The 18603-nt window shown below is 56.9% G+C and overlaps 1 protein-coding gene across 2 annotated transcripts; it reads left to right on the top strand.

Annotated features, from left to right (window-relative positions):
- Positions 1-544: 544 nt before the first annotated feature.
- On the top strand, positions 545-17079 carry TAF8 (TATA-box binding protein associated factor 8). 2 transcript variants are annotated; one of them, XM_075555114.1, is made up of 9 exons: positions 545-630; positions 1689-1845; positions 3435-3533; positions 3845-3907; positions 5091-5215; positions 9072-9219; positions 10448-10590; positions 14860-14999; positions 15154-17079. In XM_075555114.1, exons 1-9 carry the CDS (start codon positions 586-588, stop codon positions 15251-15253), a joined length of 1020 nt encoding a protein of 339 aa, XP_075411229.1. In that variant the 5' UTR covers positions 545-585; the 3' UTR covers positions 15254-17079. The 2 variants fall into 2 exon arrangements, with proteins under 2 accessions (XP_075411229.1, XP_075411230.1); XM_075555115.1 differs by having other exon boundaries at positions 15241-17075.
- The last annotated feature ends 1524 nt before the right edge of the window (positions 17080-18603 follow it).

Genomic DNA, 18603 nt, shown 5'->3' with positions numbered 1-18603 from the left:
AAAGGCACAGCTCCCTCGGGGCGCCTCCCGGGAGGGTGCGCAGGGAAAGCTTGCGATTGAGGGAGGGGTGTCCGAGTGGGAAGCGGCCACCGGGCAGCCTCGGGTACGAAACCCGAAAGTTGGGTGCTTCCACTGCGCAAATTAGCTCGTCCGGAGAGCCACTCGGGGAGCTAGATAACGGGGGTGCCCAGAACCCACCCCTCGCTCCCACAGTGAGTCGGGCAGTGCCGGGCTCCGCCAGGTGTTGGTCATCACAGGGCAGCTTTGCCGAACGCCGCGAGGGTAGACGGCCTCCTGGGCCATTCTGGGAGCGTGCGCTTTGCGAGAAAGGATTTCCAGCCGAAATAGGGTTCTTCGCATTAGTAAGACCGAGGAGAAGGGCGCATTCTCGGGATACTGTGAGGTCACGTGACCGGCGCATCCTCGGGATGCCGGCCCCGCCCGCTCAGAAGCTTAAAGCACCGCCTCCTTGCCGCCCCGCCTCCTTGCCGCCCCGCCTCCTTGCCGCCCCGCCTCCTTGCCGCCCCGCCCCGTGACTACAAGTCCCACCTCTCCCCGCGCGCGCGCGCATTACGACAGAGCAAGATGGCCGACACGGCGGCTCCGGCCGGGGCCGGCGGCTCCGGAACGGTAAGAGCAGGAGGCGCAGGGCGCCCCGTAACTTGCCCCGGGCCTGGGTGACGAGCGCGTGCCCACGGGCCCAGCCCCGCCACAAGCTCTGAGGGGGAGCGAGTCTGTCGGGCCTTGTGGGCACCCCCTTCTCAGCAGTTGACGGAGGCCTCCCGAGTTGGAGGACCTGCTTCCTGATTGGCTCGTTCCCGGTTGGGGGCTGGGAACCCGGAACACGTCCTGATTGGTCCGGAGCGACCGTTTTCGCCTCCTGATTGGCCCACTCCAGCGGGAGCGATTCCCGTTTCAAAGTGTTTGCTTCCCTGTTTCCTGCGTGCTTCGCTGGGCTCCACTCCCCGCATCGAGCTGCTTTTAATTGACCTTGTTGGTGAAGTGCGTGGGGGGTGGAAGGCTAAGTGGACGGAGCTTCATGTTTGGGGGAGATCGATATAAATTCGGTCTCATTATCTATGCACGCCTTCAAGTATTTATGCTGCAGATCTGCCAAACTAGAAAGCACAGAACAATCTTTACGCCCGGAGTGTCTATTAATGGATTTATGATGGTAGAATAAGGGTGAAACTAGAAAAGGGTAATCGCTGTCGTCAAGTTTTGCATACAGAGACTTGGGCTTTGGGGCCGTGTGCCCCAGCACCCCAGACCCCCACCCCACAATTATCCGTCAGGAAGGGGAGCCATTAGGTTTTACTGGAATTGTAAGTTTTAGGAAGGCCGCGGCAACCCTTGTATTAACACTGCTTGGAGTGAGATGGGTGTTAGGTTAATACTCAGTTGACCAAGGTCTCTTAAGTCTAGAGGGTGACCCCCGAGGGACAGAGTAGAACTGCCCCTGTGGGTTTCTGAAGCAGACTGCTATGTTTTCATCTCACGGAATGGCTTCTGAGTTTGAACTGCCCCCCCCTTTAACAGCCAAGTGCTTAACCTTTGTGTCACTAGGGCTTCTTAGCCTTTTATTAAGGACCGATAAATTGATATTTCGCAAAGAACTTTGCGTGCCATGCACTGTGACTGTATCCTTGTCCTGTGTCTAAACGTCTCCCTGGGCTGCTGATTGACAGAGATCAGGAAGTAAGCAGTCTACTAATCCAGCCGATAACTACCATCTGGCCCGGAGGCGAACCCTGCAAGTGGTGGTGAGCTCCTTACTGACCGAGGCCGGGTTCGAAAGTGCTGAGAAGGCGTCCGTGGAAACGCTCACGGAGATGCTGCAGAGCTGTGAGTACTGGGAAGCGGCCTGAGGTCTCTCTGAGTCATCCCCGGCCTCGGTTCTGAGTCCTGTCCTGTGACCCGGTGGGAGAATGTCAGAAAATGTCGAGCCTCGGAAAGTGGTTCACAGGTTTTGGAAATCACCTGAACCTGGGTAGAAAGCATCACTCTGCCACTAACTAGCTGCGAGATGTCACTAAATGCTTTGCAGATTTTACACACACACACACACACACACACACACACACGGAAATATTTGCCGCACTGGAGCATAGCACTGCACAAGCACACATTCCATTATCCATCGGCGTCACATTGTCATCATGGTCCATGTCTGCCTCTGCATGAGAGGATGACAGTCAGAGGTAAAGAGAGTTTTATTTTTTTAATTTTATTTTTCAGCAGTTCCATTGGCACTTCATCCACATGACAGACAATTCAACATTCAGTCATTTCAAGAGTTGTGCTGTTATCAACCACAATCAAATCTAGAACATTTTCTTCTTCCTTGTACTCATTGGAGTTCTATTTTATGGAAATAGTTTTGACCTCGTGAACTTTTGAAAGGATTTCAGGGACTCACAGGGTTTCCTAGACCGTTTGGCAACTTTTTTCCCCCTAAAGGAACCAACTGCTAATCCCCAAAAGGCAAGAATTCTGTTCTTCAAAAGATCTTGGAATTTTTAGTTTAAAAAGGTCCCGCTGGTGTATTCCTCTCAAAATCTCCACACGAGAGAGCTTTTTGCCCTGAGAGGAAATGGGTGCTGTTGAAGGTGATGCAGCTGTGGGGGAAAGCTACGAGGATTAGCCGGGAAAGATGTGGAGATGGTTTTTAAGGGCTCTCACTGGACACACAAAGGGGCCCCAGACGAGTAAGGTCCCTGGAACTCGCATGGGGACGTTAGCCCGAGGTTGGGGTGGTTTATGCCGAAGGGCTTGTTGAGACTGTGGCATCTGCTTGTCATCAGGCGCTCTGGACATGGAAGTGGCAGGGCTGCTTTCTGACTGACTAACCCCTGGGCTCCCCTGAGCCCAGTCTTAGACGGCTGCCAAGCCCAGGCAGCGGGTTGTTGGCTGCAGCGACTATGCCCAGAGCTCCCGGCGGGAAGCGAAGGCAACCCCAAAAAGATACTTCCTCTGCTGCCTGGCTTATTTGTGGGCTGCTCTCCCAGAGCTCGTGTTAGATGATCCTACAGTGCGCAGATGCTGCCCACTGCGTTGGTGCTTGGGGACTTGCTCAGGGTAGTGTGGGGAGTCGGTGGCGGGTCTTCATCTTCTGAACCACCAGGCATGACGTCGGTCAGTAAGGCCTTACCCAGCATGCCTTACTCGTCTGGGGCCCCCTGTGCGTCCAGTGAGAGCCGAGGCGCTTCCCCGGGGAAAGACGGTTGTGTGGGTGTGTGAGAGCACGGCTGCCCGGCATCCCTACAACCTCCTTCCACCACGGCCAAAGCCCATGCATGGAGCCCGGCCTCCTGAACTCCACTCCACATGCTTGCCTCCCGCGGAGAAACGCTAGCATGACTGTTTGTTAGCGTCTCCGCGTCAGGCGCAAGGAAAACAGGAAACAAGACTCTCTACCTTTGGTCCCTTCTTAGACATTTCGGAAATTGGGAGGAGCGCCAAGTCTTACTGCGAGCACACGGCCAGGACGCAGCCCACGCTGTCGGATATCGTGGTCACCCTCGTGGAGATGGGTGAGTAAAGCGTCCAGGGCCCAGGTCCTCCTGGCCACTGAGTCACAGTCACGAGAGGAGGAGGAACCACCCCCTGTTGGCCGTGACAGCTCAGTGGCCTTGCATTAGCGTTTTTGCTTTTAAGCTTTTGGGCTTGATGGAGCGAAGGTTCCCCTGAACTGTTTGAGAGGCCACCCCGACTGTTGAGGGTTCTGTTGGAACTTCTCTTGGGAGGCGGGCAGAGTTGGGAGCTTTTCCTCGCCACATAGCTCCCATTTCCCTGCTCCGTATCCGGTGGTCTGGACAGCAAGTCTTCTTTTCCTGCCTCTTAGGTTTCAACGTGGACACTCTCCCTGCTTATGCGAAGCGGTCCCAGAGGATGGTCATCACTGCCCGTAAGTGGTTTTGAACTGAACTGCCCAGCAGAGTCCTGGGGGTGTGGTGCTTACAAGTTGGGCTGCTAACCACAAGATCAGCAGTTCAACACCACCACCTCCTCCAGGGGAGAAAGACGAGGCTGTCTGCTCCCATAGAGCGTTACAGCCTCAGACACCCGGGGGTCGCTGTGAGGCGAACGGACTTGAAGGCAGTGAGTTTGGTTTTCTGCAGACTCCGTGGGTGCTCGGCTCAGGCTCGTGGGATGAGTTGGTTGAGAGGGGGCAGGGATGGGTTGGGTCACTCCTTGTTGGTTGCAGACTCTCCCAAGCTTTGAACTGCCTATCACCCCGTCTTCATAGGGTTGAAATAGGGTCCCGCCGAGACGCCCGTCTCTGAGCTGCTGCAGCGGTTCTTGTGCCTTAAGTCCCAGAGGAGCAGTCAGTGCTGTGTGGAAAACAGGGCTGTCCTTGTTCTTCCTTAGATTGGGGGTCAACAAACTGCCCTGTGGGGGCCGAGTCCAGCTGCTCTGATTTTGCAAATAAAGTTTTACTGACGCGCAGCCATGTCGTTGGTTTCCTTGTGCTGCGTGCCAGCTGTCAGCAGCTTTGACAGAGCCTCTGGCCCGCGAGGCTTGCACGGGCTGAACGCTCTCCCTTTGCCTGGAAAGCTTGCTGAGCAAGCTGAGCAGTGACAGCTCGGCCTGGAAAGCCTCCCAAAGAAGCAGCTGGGTTTTGTTTGTATTTTATGGCTCTTGCATTGGTGGGTTCTTTTTAGTGTTTGAAAAGGTGTTACTCTCAAAGTTGTCCCTTGCTGTCGGTCAGCCCACACGTAGCTTCCCTGGCTCGCAGCGTTTCTACACTGCGTACAGTGTCAGGGGTCCTGAGAAAAGGCGAATTAATCTGTCCTCTCCCCAGCTCCTCTGCAGCCTGCCTGCAAAGGGCACGTCAGCGCAGTCGCCTGCCACCTACCTGAGAGTCATGCGGGCAGCTTGCTGCGGGTGGGAGCGCCAGCCTGCGACCCCTGACCTCCTCGGGACCCTGAGCTACTCAAGGCCCTTTCTGCAGAGCAACTGAGAAGCCCCTTAGTCCCAAGCTGGAGGCCCAGCATCCCCTTTTGAGGAAAGGCGGGTTTGGGCAGAGACCGTAGCTGTGGACACTGGGGCCGTGGGTGGACGAGTAACTGGTTGTGACTCTGTTGCAGCTCCAGTGACCAATCAGCCAGTGACCCCCAAGGCCCTCACAGCAGGGCAGAACCGGCCGCACCCGCCACACATCCCCAGCCACTTCCCCGAGTTCCCGGACCCCCACACCTACATCAAAACTCCGGTGAGTGACGAGGCCGTGGAGGGGGGGGATGGGAGGCCTGTGACCGATGCCAAGCAGAGTCAGTTCCTGCTGACGCTCAGACTGCAGCCCCAAAGCATGCGTGTGGGTGAAAGGTGTCGGGCACTGGGGCTCTCCTCGTGGAGAAGTAGTTTGGACGAATGAGAGTCATGCGCTCAAACGGGCTGATGAGAATTTTGTTTAACAAAGAAGTTGAAATGGAACCCGGTCGTACCTCTCCCACAAAATCACAGTTACGATGGCCACGTTCATCAACATTGGGAGGACCATCCACAGATGAGCTCGGGGAATTATTGTGTCTGTGTGCTCCTCTGGAATTTTCAGACTTTTCCATCGTGTTTTAAAACAAAGGGTACCCCTGAGGCCGTGGCCTGGAGACACCCTTTATTGCTTACTTATTTGTTTAAAGATCACGTTATTGGGGCTCTTACAGCTCTTTCATTGTTACTGTTAATCATTTTACTGAGAGCTCCTACCGCTCTTCTCACCATCCATCCATCGTGTCAAGCACGTTTGTTTATATTGTCATCATCGTTCTCAAAACATGTTCTACCTGAGCCCTTGGTCGCAGCTCATTCCCCCACCCCGAGCCCTTGATAATTTGCAAATTATTATTTTTCCATGCCTTACACTGACCGCTGTCTTCCTTCACCCACTTTTCTGTTGCCCGTCCCCCAGGGAGAAGGGTAAATGTAGATCACTGTGATCGGCTCCCTCTTTCTACCCCCACCTTCCCTATCCACCACTTGGTTATTGCTACTCTCGTCATTGGTCCCGAGGGGTTTATCTGACCTGGACTCCGTGTGTTGTGCACTCTTCTCTGTCCCTGTGCACATGCTCCGGTCTAGCCCACAGTGAAAGGCAGGACTGGGGTCATGATGGTGGGGAAGCCTCAAGGAACCAGAGGAGTACTGTGTGTTTCATCAGGCCTATACTGCGCCTGGTCGACTCATCCCCACCTTAGGACCCTTCTGTGAGGGATGTCCCAGTTCTGCAGATGGGTTTTGGGTCTCTGCTCTGACCCCTCGTTCTCAGCAATGTGGTTTCTGTTTGTTTGGGGTCTTCTGGTGCCTGATGATTGCACCGGCTGGTGTGCTTCCTCCATGTGGGCCTTGTTGCTTCTCTGCTGGATGGCTGCTTGTTTAACTCCAAGCCTTTAAGGCCCCAGACGCTATATCTGGGGCACCATCAGCTTTCTTCACCACCTTTGCTTGTTCACCCGCTTTGTCTTCAGCGATCGTGCCGGAAATGCTGGTTGTCTAGAAATGTCATAATTTCACCGTTTTATTTGAGGGCAGTCGTGCTGAGCATTTGATTTGGTTAGCAGTTTTTGAGTTTGTACGTGGCCTCCCATTGCCTTCCTTGTTGCGCTCCTTTTGAAAACTTGGAGCTAGTCTCCTTGGTCCCCTCTGCAGTTAACTTTTCCTTTTTCTAGAGGAAAATTGATAAAGATATCATGGTGGGAAAGAAAGACTGCCAACGTGTTCCTGCGTTGAGGGAGGGCTTGAGCAGAGGCCCAAAGTCCATGTACCACCTCAACGTATCGCCATATACATATGTGTGCATAGGCCTATACCTCTGTTTTTAGGAATTAATGTTTTTACCTAGGTACACACCTATGTTTACTACCCTTTCAACCTGGACCTGAACCCACTCCAGAGATCACCTTCGAGCCCAACAACACACAGGCCCATCCAGCAAACAGGAGCTCTCGTGAGGGGCGATCTGCTCAGAGCACCAGCTGTACAAGAGTCAAAGGGCAGCACGTGCCCAGGAACAGGGTTCAGGAGGCAGGGACGATGGGCAGGTGGGAGGGGGGACCAGGAGGGCGCGGCCCGAGTGCTGTCACCAGCAAGGGCTTGAAACAACCGTCAGGAAACACCTTGTGTGTGCATTGTCAAATGGGAGACTGGCTCTGTTCACGCTCACCCACACCACAATAAAACGTTCCAAGTAAGTAACGTTAACAGGAGACAAAAGCCTGCCGCCCTGGAATGGGTTTTGACTCACACAGCGTCCCTGTGTAAGGTTTCCCAGGCTGTGGATCTGTATGGGAGCAAACAGCCTCAGATTTCTCCCACCGAGCAGCTTGCAGGTTTGAACCGCCAACCTTGGCGCTCGGCGGTCCAACATTTAGCCTACAGCGCCACACTTTAAAAACACTTGACTAGTCATGGGTGAGGCGCCCTGGTCGTGTCGTGGGTTGCATGGTGGGCTGCTAGCCACAAGCTCAGCAGTTTGAAACCACCAGCTGCTCCTGGGGAGAAAGGGGGCCTTCTGCGCCCGTCAAGATGTACAGCCTCAGAACCCGCCAGGGCCAGTTCGCCCCAGTCCGTAGGGTTGACAGGAGTCAGAATTGACTTGCTGGCAGTGAGCTCGGGGTTTTGTTTTGCTTGTTAAATATCACGCAGTGGAACTCTTAAGTCTGAGCAAGGACCGGTGCAGTAGTCCTCTGGTTTGAATGTGCTCCTGTGGGCCTAACAGCAGTTTCCCCTTGTCTGGAAAAAGTGCTGTGTGCAAAGGTGGCCCCAGAGGCAGCTCCACTCTCCAGCCCCTGCCCTGCCTGCACACAGGGCCGAGGTGTAAGCATGGCTGCCGGGAGGGCTGCGGGGTAAGTCCTCAGGCCATGCATGCACATGGGGGGAAACATGTCTGCCCCCCCTGCAACCGAGCCGGACCATGGGCTCAGTGTGCAAACTGACCACACGGTCCAGTGCATGTGGCCTGCGTGCTGCCCAGTCAGCCCTGACTCAACACGCTGTGCCAGCACCAGGCATCGCGGTGGAGGCGGATCATTCGGTCTTTTCTCCTGGGAAGTAGCTGGTGTGTTCAAAGCATCCACCTTTAGGCTCTCCGCTGAGCGCTTCACCGTTGTGCCATCCCTCGTTTGCCGCCATTTGCCAAGGAACTAAGATAAGGTTAGGTGCCTGGGTGGCACTACATGGTTTGCACCCGGCTCCCAACCACAAGGTCAGTTGATGGACTCCACCCAGGGCGCTGTGGGATAAAGGCCTGGCAGTCTGCTTCCGTGAGGTTGGAGCAATTGAAGGACACTGCGGGTTGCTCACAGCAAGGCTGGCGCTCCAGGGGACGGCAGACAAGCCTGTCTGCCACTGTGAGGACTTACTCTGTCCAAGAGGGTCGCCGCGAGTCAGTGCCATTCCATTTGGTGGCAGTGAGTTGTTGTTATGAAAAGGGCAGTAAGAAGAGCCCGGGAACAGTGACTGCTTCCAGAACCCTCTCTCCAGATCGGGCGAGCAGGGCCGTGCTCGGTCCGGGCTGTCATGTCGCCCTCGTCCTCAGCACTCGACAAGGATCTGGCCAGCTTCTGCATCGGATGCCATCTCTCCTGTGGTTGACCCCAGAGCGCCTGTCACCAGAGGGGGCGTGCTCGCCCTCCTTCCTGTGTTCCCAGTCACACCTCTCCCTGTCCATCTGTCCAGAGGGTCTGTGTGAAGAGTCTGCCCATCCCGGGAGGGTTGGGACAATCCCCCGGTGCACTTAGGCAGCCCCTCAACGTATGCCAGGGGTCACTTCACGCCGAGGGAACCTGGTGGCCCCTGTCAGCGCTCCATCCACCCCCCCTGAGGTTAGTGGGTTTATAAATGAGACCAGCGCTCTCTGTGGCTGAGTAAAGGCCTGAATTCCATCCGCTCGTTAAAATATTTGGAGCCGTCTTGCTCCTGAAGGTGAGAGATGCGCATGTATGCATGGCAGTGACGCTGTCTTCTTTCTGCCTTCAGGAAATTGCTGTTTGAATCCTGGCCCCTGGGTCCCTGAGAGTGGACCAGGAGCCGTGGGGTGACCCTGCTGCCCTGTGCGCTCTTTCTCTCTCCAGACCTACCGTGAGCCTGTGTCGGACTACCAGGTCCTGCGGGAGAAAGCTGCGTCCCAGCGCCGCGACGTGGAGCGGGCACTCACCCGCTTCATGGCCAAGACGGGCGAGACCCAGAGTCTCTTCAGAGACGACGTCAGCACCTTTCCACGTGAGCATCCCCCCGTTTCCCTGCCTTGCATTCGAGAGCCTCCCACCCGTCCGGGAGGAAGACACAGGACCTGCTGTTCTTAGCTCCTTTCCCAGGCCATCAGGGCCTGTCCCCAGCGAGGACCCTGAGGGAGCAACCTCTGCCCAGCTGGCCCATATGCGGGCATTGGCTGGCACCAGGAAGCAGGTGGTTACAGGGTCTCTGGCTGCCCTTCTCACTGAATGTGGCGTCTGGTGTCTGACCCAGCACCACAGTGTGCCCCAGGCGGCCATGCCGCTCGGATTCCGTGGCGCTGTGTGCTCGGCACTCGACTCTGGCTTATGGCCACTCCATATGTCAGGGTGCCCTGGGCTGCCATCTCTGCAGAGGTCAGGCTCCCAGAGCCTTGGGCTGGGTGTGAACCACAGCCCCGTGCTCAGCTGGGGTGCCAGCAGGGCACCTAAGGCCGGCTTTCACAAAGGTGAAGGAAGGAAACTGGCCAAGAGAGTCACTACCCTGGCAGGACGGCAGGACTTGGCACCTAGAGAAATGAAGCCACACAACTAGTCGGCAGCATGCACACCCCTCCTGAGGGCAGCTCCCCCACCTCGGCCGGTGGGAATGCTCTTAGCCTGGCTCCCAGTACGTGTGGCACTTTCCGTTTTCGTCCTCAGTGTTGGTTTGTTGTGTCCACAGTTTCTTTCTCTCCTTCCCTTTCCTTCTGGAGAAAGTGGGGGGGGTCTCATTGACCCGAGTATACTCGAGGGAAATCTCAAGACCCGCGTCTGGACTTGAGCCCCTCAGGCTGGAAGACTGGACAGCCCTGCTCTAGAAATAAGACACCATGGCGTTAACTGGCCCTGGGCCCAAGATCACAGAGCTGCTCCTTGCTAGGGTTCAGGGGTGCTGGACTGCGACTCATCACCGGCAGTGGGGAAGCTCCAGCTGGAAGTTCCCGCGGAGACTTCGGGAGGGTTGCTGGGGTCAATGACTGGGCTTTCGTGGTGGGTGTCCTCTGCAGTCACACTGCCCGAGTTTGGAACCCACCTGGCTGTGCCTTGGGTTCCTCGTGTGCAAGCCGCGGGTTCTAATTACACTTAACTGAGAGCATCGTGGTGAGCATTGGAGCCGGGGGCCCTTGCCTGGCCCCTAGTAAGTGCCCGGAGCACATGGACTGCTTCGTGCTGCTTGCTGCCTAGGCCTGCCCCAGGGACCGTGGAGCAGATGTGCCTCTCTTCCCTCCTCCCAGTGATCGCTGCCAGACCGTTCACCATCCCCTACCTGACGGCCCTGCTTCCCTCCGAGCTGGAGATGCAGCAGATGGAGGAGACGGATTCCTCCGAGCAGGACGAGCAGACGGACACTGAGAACCTCCCTCTTCACGCCAGCACGGTAGGTTCTGCCCAGGCCGGTCTCCAGCCTGTTGCCCCAGATCTCTGGCTTTATGCCAGGAGCTTACATGATGGGTCCCTGATGTCCAGGTGTGACCTGCCCGCCATCTGGAGCGAAATCCACATCCTGGAGAGTCAGTCACTCATTCACAGATGCTTAAAGAAGTGCCTGGCAGGGCCAGGTTCTAGGGGGTTTCACAGGATACCAAGTAGACAAGGTCCCCTGCCCCCACGGAGCAAAGGGGCCACAATCAAGCAGGGGACAGGAAGTGTGTGTGTCGCGGTGGGCCCGGGGCATGGACGGCTGGTAGGGTGACCCGAGAAGGCGGCAGGTGAGTCAAGACCTGAAGGGAACGAGGCAGAGCTTTCCGGCAGAGGGGGCGGCCGACGCCAAGGCCCTGCCTGCAGTGAGTGTGTGCCTGCCGCGCTGAAGCGCAGCCAGGACCAGACGCAGTGGAGGAGCGGGGTCAGAGGGCCCCGTTGACATTGATCACCTTAGGGAGAACGGAGCCTCGTCTCAGGTGCCTGTGCTATGACGAGGCTAGTGACACCACGCTCGGTGTGGCCGCCATACCTCCCCTGGCCACGGACGGACGTTGCACGTGCAGACTGTTGGCTCACGGCGCCTGAAGGGTGGTCGCTAGATGGAGCAGCGGAGGAGTGAGGGTTCGACAGACCCTTACAGTCAGCTTTCCATACACAGCCATCCTTGAAAACTGGCGTGTGTGTGTGTGTGTTTGTGTGTGTGTGTTTAGAACCCCTGCTGACCCATTGGATTACACTTTGTGCTCCTCACCACAAGGTCAGCGGTTCACAACCCCCAGCTGCTCCACAGCAGCTAGACGAGGCTGTCTGCTCTTTTTAAGAGTCACAATACAGAAAGAAACCCCCAGGGGCCGTGTCCTGTAGGGTCAGTATGACTCAGAATCCACTGGATGGTAGCGAGCTTGGTGTTTATTTTTTGGTTTGGGTTGTGGTGGTGGTGGTGGTGATGTGTGTGCGTGTGAGAGAGAAAGAATGAATTTGGATTTTATTCTAAGCCACAGGAAGCCTTTGGGTATGTATTATTGTTAATCATGGGGTTTACACTTCAGACTGTCAACTTCGTATTCTGCAGTTTGAACCACTCATCAGACTCACCCACACTGCATTCTCCTCCCTCTGGCGACTGTCTTCCATTTCATCCCAGGTAGCACCGGTCAGTCTAGCCCAGTGCTTCTCAACCTCCCTAATGCCGCTATTCTTTCATACAGTTCCTGTGTGGTGGTGACCCCCAACCATAAAAGTGCTTTCGTTGCTGCTTCATCACTGTCATTTTGCTACTGTTATGAATCAGGCGACCCCTGTGAAAGGGGTCGAGACCCGCAGGTTGAGAACCACTGGTTCGGCCCATTGCCCTCTTCCCTTCCTAGTCCTGCCCCGTCTGCAAACTCAGATGGAGGTCTTTGACCAATCTTATCCCTTATAACAGTGTTCTCATAAATCATTTGTCTTCTGGAGATTGGCTGATTCCATTGGGTATCTTTTAATCAGACAGGTGATGTGGTTATATGATTTGTGTTTTTGTATGATTTAGCATGGTGGTGGAGCACGGTGTTTTGTTTTGGTGGTAAAAAAATAAATACGAGGGGGCTTCCAAACATTTGTGGAGAAATTGCATTGTCTTTCCGTTTCGTTTTTCCATGAGTTTACGGAGGCCCCTTCGTCTATGGGACGCTGGTCTTTCGGGCCGTGTGCCTACCGCCGGTGGCATGGATCACGATCACCCTCGTGCTGTGCCCTCCACTTCTGCAGTGCTGCGTGCTTCCATCACCTCACCTGGGACTCAGTAACGCACCTCTCACCCATCCTCCCCGCTCGCCATCGAAAGCGTTCATCAGGGCGCCTCTGTCTTTCCTGCTACCTCCTGCAGTGAGCTGCCTCTGGTCGCAGCTGGGTGGGTGTCAGTGAGGCCTCCAGTCCAGAGCAGCCTCACGGCGACCTCTGTGCCCTCTGACGGAGGGGTTGGATCAGATAGGGCCTGACATGTAGGCCTTTGGAAGAGCCACTTCGTGCTCGGACTGGTGCAGCTGCCCCTCCTGCATGGAGCCAGGTGTGTTTTGTGCCGTCTAGTCCAGCAGCAGGCCTCTGGTAGTGGATGCCCTTCATCTCTTGCCCCTACCTGCAGCAGGGGACTCTGGGTGCACTTCTCCCCGACGGAGCCCGGCCGGCAGCAGGGGGCGCACTGCAGCACAGCTGCCCTTGCGACTAGTCGCCGTTTTTTTGGATGTGATCTTTCTGCCTCCTCTCTCTCTCTCTCTCTCTCTCTCTCTCTCTCTCTCTCTCTCTCTCTCTCTCTCTCTCTCTCTCTCTCTCTCTCTCTCTGCCTCCTCTCTCTCTCTCACACACACACACACACACACACACACACACACTTCAGAGAACTAGATGGTAGAAAGAAAATGGACGTCATCGTCCATAGTCCCCAGCCCACCTCCCGTGGTTTGAGCGTGTTGGGAGCCCGCGCGGCCCAGGATGCAAGATTTCTGCATGAGCAGTTGTGCGCGTTGACCGGGTTCCTGCAGCGGTGGGTGTGGCCCTCGTCCCCCTCCTTCCCACCACGTGCTTCCCTGTGAACGGCAACTGGGGTGCAGGCCCAGAACCGGTTTCTCACACCTCAACATGCTGCTTCCCTTATTGCTGACACACAGTCAGGGCTTTCTTTATTTCAGTCGGGATCCTGTTGATACACGTGAACTTAGATGTGCTTCCACAGACCACGTTTCCTCCAGAAACAGACCGTTGTTTTGTTTGTTTGTTGATGAATTGGGTGAAGGTTGGTGTGCATTGCGTTTCCCGGCGTTGACTGCCGTCTGTCTCCGCGCTGTGACGGTGCCTGTCCACTCCCTCCTGTGGGCCCTGTTCCCATCCCCCTCCTCTCTGGGCCCCTGCACTCTGTCCTTGGAGGGAGTGCTAGCCTCTGGGTCTCAAGTGGTCCTTGATTCTGAGGTGCGGACACCTCGCGAGCTTTCCTCTCCCCTTCCAGACCTGTGTCGTTGGGCTGAAGCCTGAGCCATGGGGGAGTTCATCGTCAGACGGAAAGGGTGACTGAGGGCCAGATCTCAGGAGTTCCGCCCGCCTCAGTCCGACCATTCACCTTGGTCTTCATGATGTTGACAGTCCGCCCTCCGTGTGAGGGACCTTGTAGTGTGAGCCGTTTCAGAACAGCCCGGGGCAGTCTGGGCACCCCCTGATCCGACCACAGGCTCGCGCAGCTGACGTCCCCTTGGCCCAGCGGCCACTTGGACTGTTTCCTGGGTCTTTGCTCCTTCGCACTGTCCTCCGGCCGCCAGGGAGAGGCCAGCGGTGGCACTGAAGACCCTCGTGGATGTGGAGCACTGCCATTCCAGTCCGCTTCCCTGCCTCCCGAGCCTGTGGTCCTGGTTCTTAGGCATGGCGGCCGGATCTTATGGGTGTGTGCTAAGTTACATCTTTCTTCCGGTGTTTCCATAATTAAGGTCGTAGTAAGCGTCCGTACGTGGACACGTAGCCGACAGGGATGAGCCCCCTAGCGTGTGCTGTCAGTAGCGTGTGTGACTGCCTCTCCCCGGGTTTGGGAGTAGACGTTGACTCATGCCGAGCTGCAGTGAGCCTGTCCTTGGGACATCTGGGGTGGTGGCTGATGGCATTTTCCACACACACACACACACACACGATCTGTTCACTTACTCTCCCTAGCCCAATGTCTATACTGCTTCTCCCCTTTTTGTGCTCCGAGCCTTGGTCCAGCGGCTCCCTGGTCTGACTGCACAGGCGTGCCGCCCTGGGCAAGTGAAGAAGGCAGCCCAACGGGGGCAGAGTCTCTGGGCGTGGGCTGCGGGTCCCCGGGGCACTGTGCCGACCCCATAGGTTCTCTGCTGGGCCCGCACCCTAGTCCAGAGCCAGGAGTTTGGGTCGTTTTCTTTCCCCCACAGGTGGGCTGCTTTCCTCCCTCCCACGAAGTGCAGTGTCCGTGCCCCCTCTCGGGCCCTCTCCCCTGCTAGCCAGCTGCTGCCTGGCACCTTGGGAAGGCCGTGGGCCCCGGGCCCCAGAGTTCTCCGTGAACACAAACAAAACCCAGGCGACTTTCCTGGTGGTGGAGTAGGTGACCTGTCGGGCCTCACCCCTGGCGGTGGCTGTGGTGTGGAGTGGAGGGCAGGCGAGTGGTTACTCTTCTCACGGGCATTTGGCCGCTTTCCTGATGCAATCCAACAGGGATTGTTTTGACACCCCACGCCACCCCCCCGCACAGGACGATTCAGGAGCTGAAAAGGAGAACGCGTCTGTCCTGCAGCAGAACGCGTCCTTGCCGGGAAGCCGGAATGGGGAGGAGAGCATCATCGACAACCCCTACCTGCGGCCCGTGAAGAAGCCCAAGATCCGCAGGAAGAAGTGAGTGCGAGATGGGGGCCAAGCGGAGGCAGCTGGCAGTCTTCTCTGCGCCTTGGCAGGAAAGAGGCTGGCCGGTGGGTGGCTGGGAAGGCTGAGGGGATACCGCTGGTGAGAAGGCAGTAATTTCTTCCCTTTCCTCTCCTGTGCCCTGCAGCCCGGGGCCCAGGAGCAGATCCCCTGCCTGTGGGAGAGCCGACCAGGGCCCTGCCGCCCAGGCCCCATGGGTCCCTCTTCCTTCCAGGTCCCTCTCCTGAGCTGCAAAGGAAGCCTGGCTCATGCGGGACGGGCGCCCCCATCCTGGGCGAGTGAAGGCACTGGAGGCGGGACGTGAGGGGGCCTCCACCTGTCCGTGTGGCTGAGCCCGGCCAGCAGCAGTTTGAACCTTTGGGCTGAGGAAGAGAGCAGGGTGATTCTGAGGCTGCTTTGCCATCCAGGCCCCACAGAGGGGGAGGGGGGCAGCTGGTGACTTTTTCTGTCCATCCCAGAACTCGCTGCTTGCTTTGAAGCCTGGAAGACAGGGGAGGGGTGGTGGCAGGAAAGTAAAGCCCTCTCTCCCCCTGCTTTGCTGACCACCTGAGAGACTGCCCAGGTTGAGGTTCAGGGTGTCCGGGCCCCCAGTGACTCACAGGCGCCTGTGGAATGAATTGGTCGTCCCAGAACCACCTCCTCAGCAGAGTCTTCAGCCGGCCCCCAGCTCCCCTGTTGAACTGACTGGACCTGGCGCTGGCGGGTAGACGGACCTGCCAGGGAACCTCCTATTCCCCCGCCAGTCAGTGCAGAAAGTGCCTCACACCGGAGCCACCGCGTCCCCACCCTCCTGGGAAACAGGCTTGCTCGGACCAGAGCCTGCCCTGGGTGCCCTGGCACCGGTCTCTTGGTAGGAGAGCCAGACCACCAGCAGCAGGAAGCCCGTGTCTTCCGAGGGCTGAGCAGCCTGGCTGGGCTGGAAGGCGGTGTGGACAAAGCCACGTGCCTCCTCCTCAAGGCGCCCAGGGGCAAAGCCAAGGCCCCTTCCAGGAGCAGGTGGGACTCGCTCCACCACAGCCTCCTGAGGGAAGCCAGCCTCATCCTCAGCGACCTCTACACACCGGGAAACAAGCAGCCTGGCCACGAAACCGCCAGGCAGCCAACCCTCGCTTGGCTGCAATCCAGAGGGAGAAATCACAGGTGCATCTACACCCAGAGGTTCAGCACAAGATGGTCAGGGGTCCGGGGCAAAGGCTGTGTGGACGTGGGCCGTCTTCTTTCACGTGCCTGTCAACGTGGTGGCAGGATAGCAGGCTTCCCAGACACTCCATCCCTTGGCCTGGAAGGAGGGATGCTCCCGGAGACCAGCGACTTCTCCGGCCCTGGACCAGATAGGAGTTGGTGGTGACGCAGACCTCCTGCGGAGCAGCACAACTAGCTAGCCGGGGACCCCACCCGGCCTCCTGGTGCAGGAGCTGTGCTGGCCCCTTGCCCTGGTGGCTCAGCTCTTGGTGAGTTTAAGTACAGCCCTGGCTTTGAGGCGTGGCGTGTGCAGGCTGTCCTCTGCCTTCAGAAACGGCCGTGCCTGGACAAGCCCCCGCGGCACCCGTTGTGCTGAAGGGCAGGGTGGGCTGCTGTTGGGGTAGCAGAGACGGCGGGGGTGGCTGTGATTCTGCTCCCTAGGGGGGCGCTGAGAAACCATTAGACTTCTGGAATTGTAGACCCGCCATTACTGTGTAAAACTGTGCATACTTCTCAAGGTTTATTTATAAATTTCTATTTTTTATAACTTCGGAGGATTTGTTTTGGGGGTGGGGCTTAGGGGTGGGAAACCATCCACAGAGTCAAATGAAAAATGCGTGCATATCCGCACATAATGATCGAATAAAACCTCTGTACGTGAAATAGCATCGTGAGCTTCGCACTTGTGTTCCACCTCCTATTGGACTAAGTAACCAGGAACCTGAGAAAGGGTGGGTTTGGGAGCCTTTCCAACCCAGGCAGAGGAACAGGTGTCCCGGCCGGCCGGCGCCCACAGTGGCCAGGCTTCCCCTGCTGCTGGCTTTCCCATCGCCGCTCTCCCTGGAGCCTTTGCTGCAAGCCATCCCGTACTGTGTCGTCGGGTTGGTCAGTGTCAGAATGGGCCTGACCTTCTGGAACCTTTCACTGTGAGACCGGGATCGACTAACAGGAAGTCCAGGGAGGTCCCCTGGGCCCTGGGCCCACCCCCCTAGGGGCAGTCCCTTGCCTCTCCAGTCAGGGCAGCAGCAAAACCATAGGCCCCCTTCACCTCTGACCAGGGTTGCACACCCACAAACCAGGAGCCCTGCTGGTGCAGAAGTGACCCCGGAAGGTGGGCAGTCTGACCCTGCCGTTGCTGCCCGGGAGAGGGACGAGGCCATCTGCCTCCAGCAGCACGACCGCCTCACAAGCCCGGGGTCTCTGAGTCGGAATGGGGGGCGCGGAGTCTAATGGCCTGCACCCCGTGTGTGCGTGCGTGCGTGCGTGTGTGTGTGTGTGTGTGTTGTACATAACTCCCGCTGCCACCAGCCTCGGGCTCTGCTGTCTCAGTCACCACACCTTCCCCCTTTTCTCCCCCAACCCGCTGGCAGCCAGTCCTCTGCTCTCCGTCTCTGTCACCTCATTCCAAAGCATGTTGTGTAACTGGACCGTATAGGATGTAACCTTTGGAGAGGGGCTCCCCGCCCAGTGGGCTGCCTGGAGATCCATCCAGGTGGCTGGTGCATTTCTTTCTGTGGGGCGGGTGTACCATTGTTCAGTTCACCCGTGCAAGGACCACTGAACTGCTCCCAGTGTTTGCCTGTGACCAATAAAGTTTCTTCGAACTTCAGTTTTCCTTTTTCTGGGGTAAATGCCTGAGTGGATTGCTTAACCCTGTCCCTGGGTATGCATCTGATTGCTAACAGAAAGGTCAGCAGTTCAAAACCGTCAACTGTTCTGCAGAAGAAAAAGCTTTCCACTCCTCTAAATAATTAATTACAAGCTGGGGTGCCCCCAGGGGGTCTGCACTACATGCGTTGGAATGAGCTCAACAGCAGGGGTTGGGGTGTCTGGCTTGGATCCCTGCTGGCAAAAATTGTGCGCCCTTGACCAGCCGGGATGGAGGCCACGACTCTGAGCTCCAGGCCTGGAAGCTCTGGCCCAGCAGCTCCACAGAAGGCAGCCGCGTGATTTCTTCCTGGGGGGTTACAGCCAAGAAATAGGGAACGCGCTTCTCTGTACCCCACAGGCACCCCTAAGGGAGACCCAGGATCTGGACGCTTTCAAGATACCTGCATGTTTAGAGGAAATGGCCCAGCTCTTCCTCCTGAGAGACTGCACCTTTGCATTCCTGTAAGCCATGAATGTCGAGGGCACCCCCCCCCCCACTGCTTAAGCCCAAGGTCTTGTTCAATTCCTTATTGTGTTGGGAACTCCAACAGGTGTCCTGACATTCCCTAATTCCAGTAGTTCAAGCAGTCTGTTTCCATACACTTTCTTCTTGAATTCTTTTTTTCTCAGCTCCCCTTTATCCCCCTCCCACCTTTCTCCCAGGAACCCTTGTTCTTGTTACATATTATTACTATTATATATGTATATATTTCACTTGTACTCTCACTCGCCCCCCTGGAACAAG

Source organism: Tenrec ecaudatus, chromosome 7, assembly GCF_050624435.1.
Source record: "Tenrec ecaudatus isolate mTenEca1 chromosome 7, mTenEca1.hap1, whole genome shotgun sequence".
NCBI lineage: Eukaryota > Metazoa > Chordata > Mammalia > Afrosoricida > Tenrecidae > Tenrec > Tenrec ecaudatus.
Note: the sequence above shows the minus strand (reverse complement) of the source record. Positions and strands in the feature narration are given on the sequence as shown.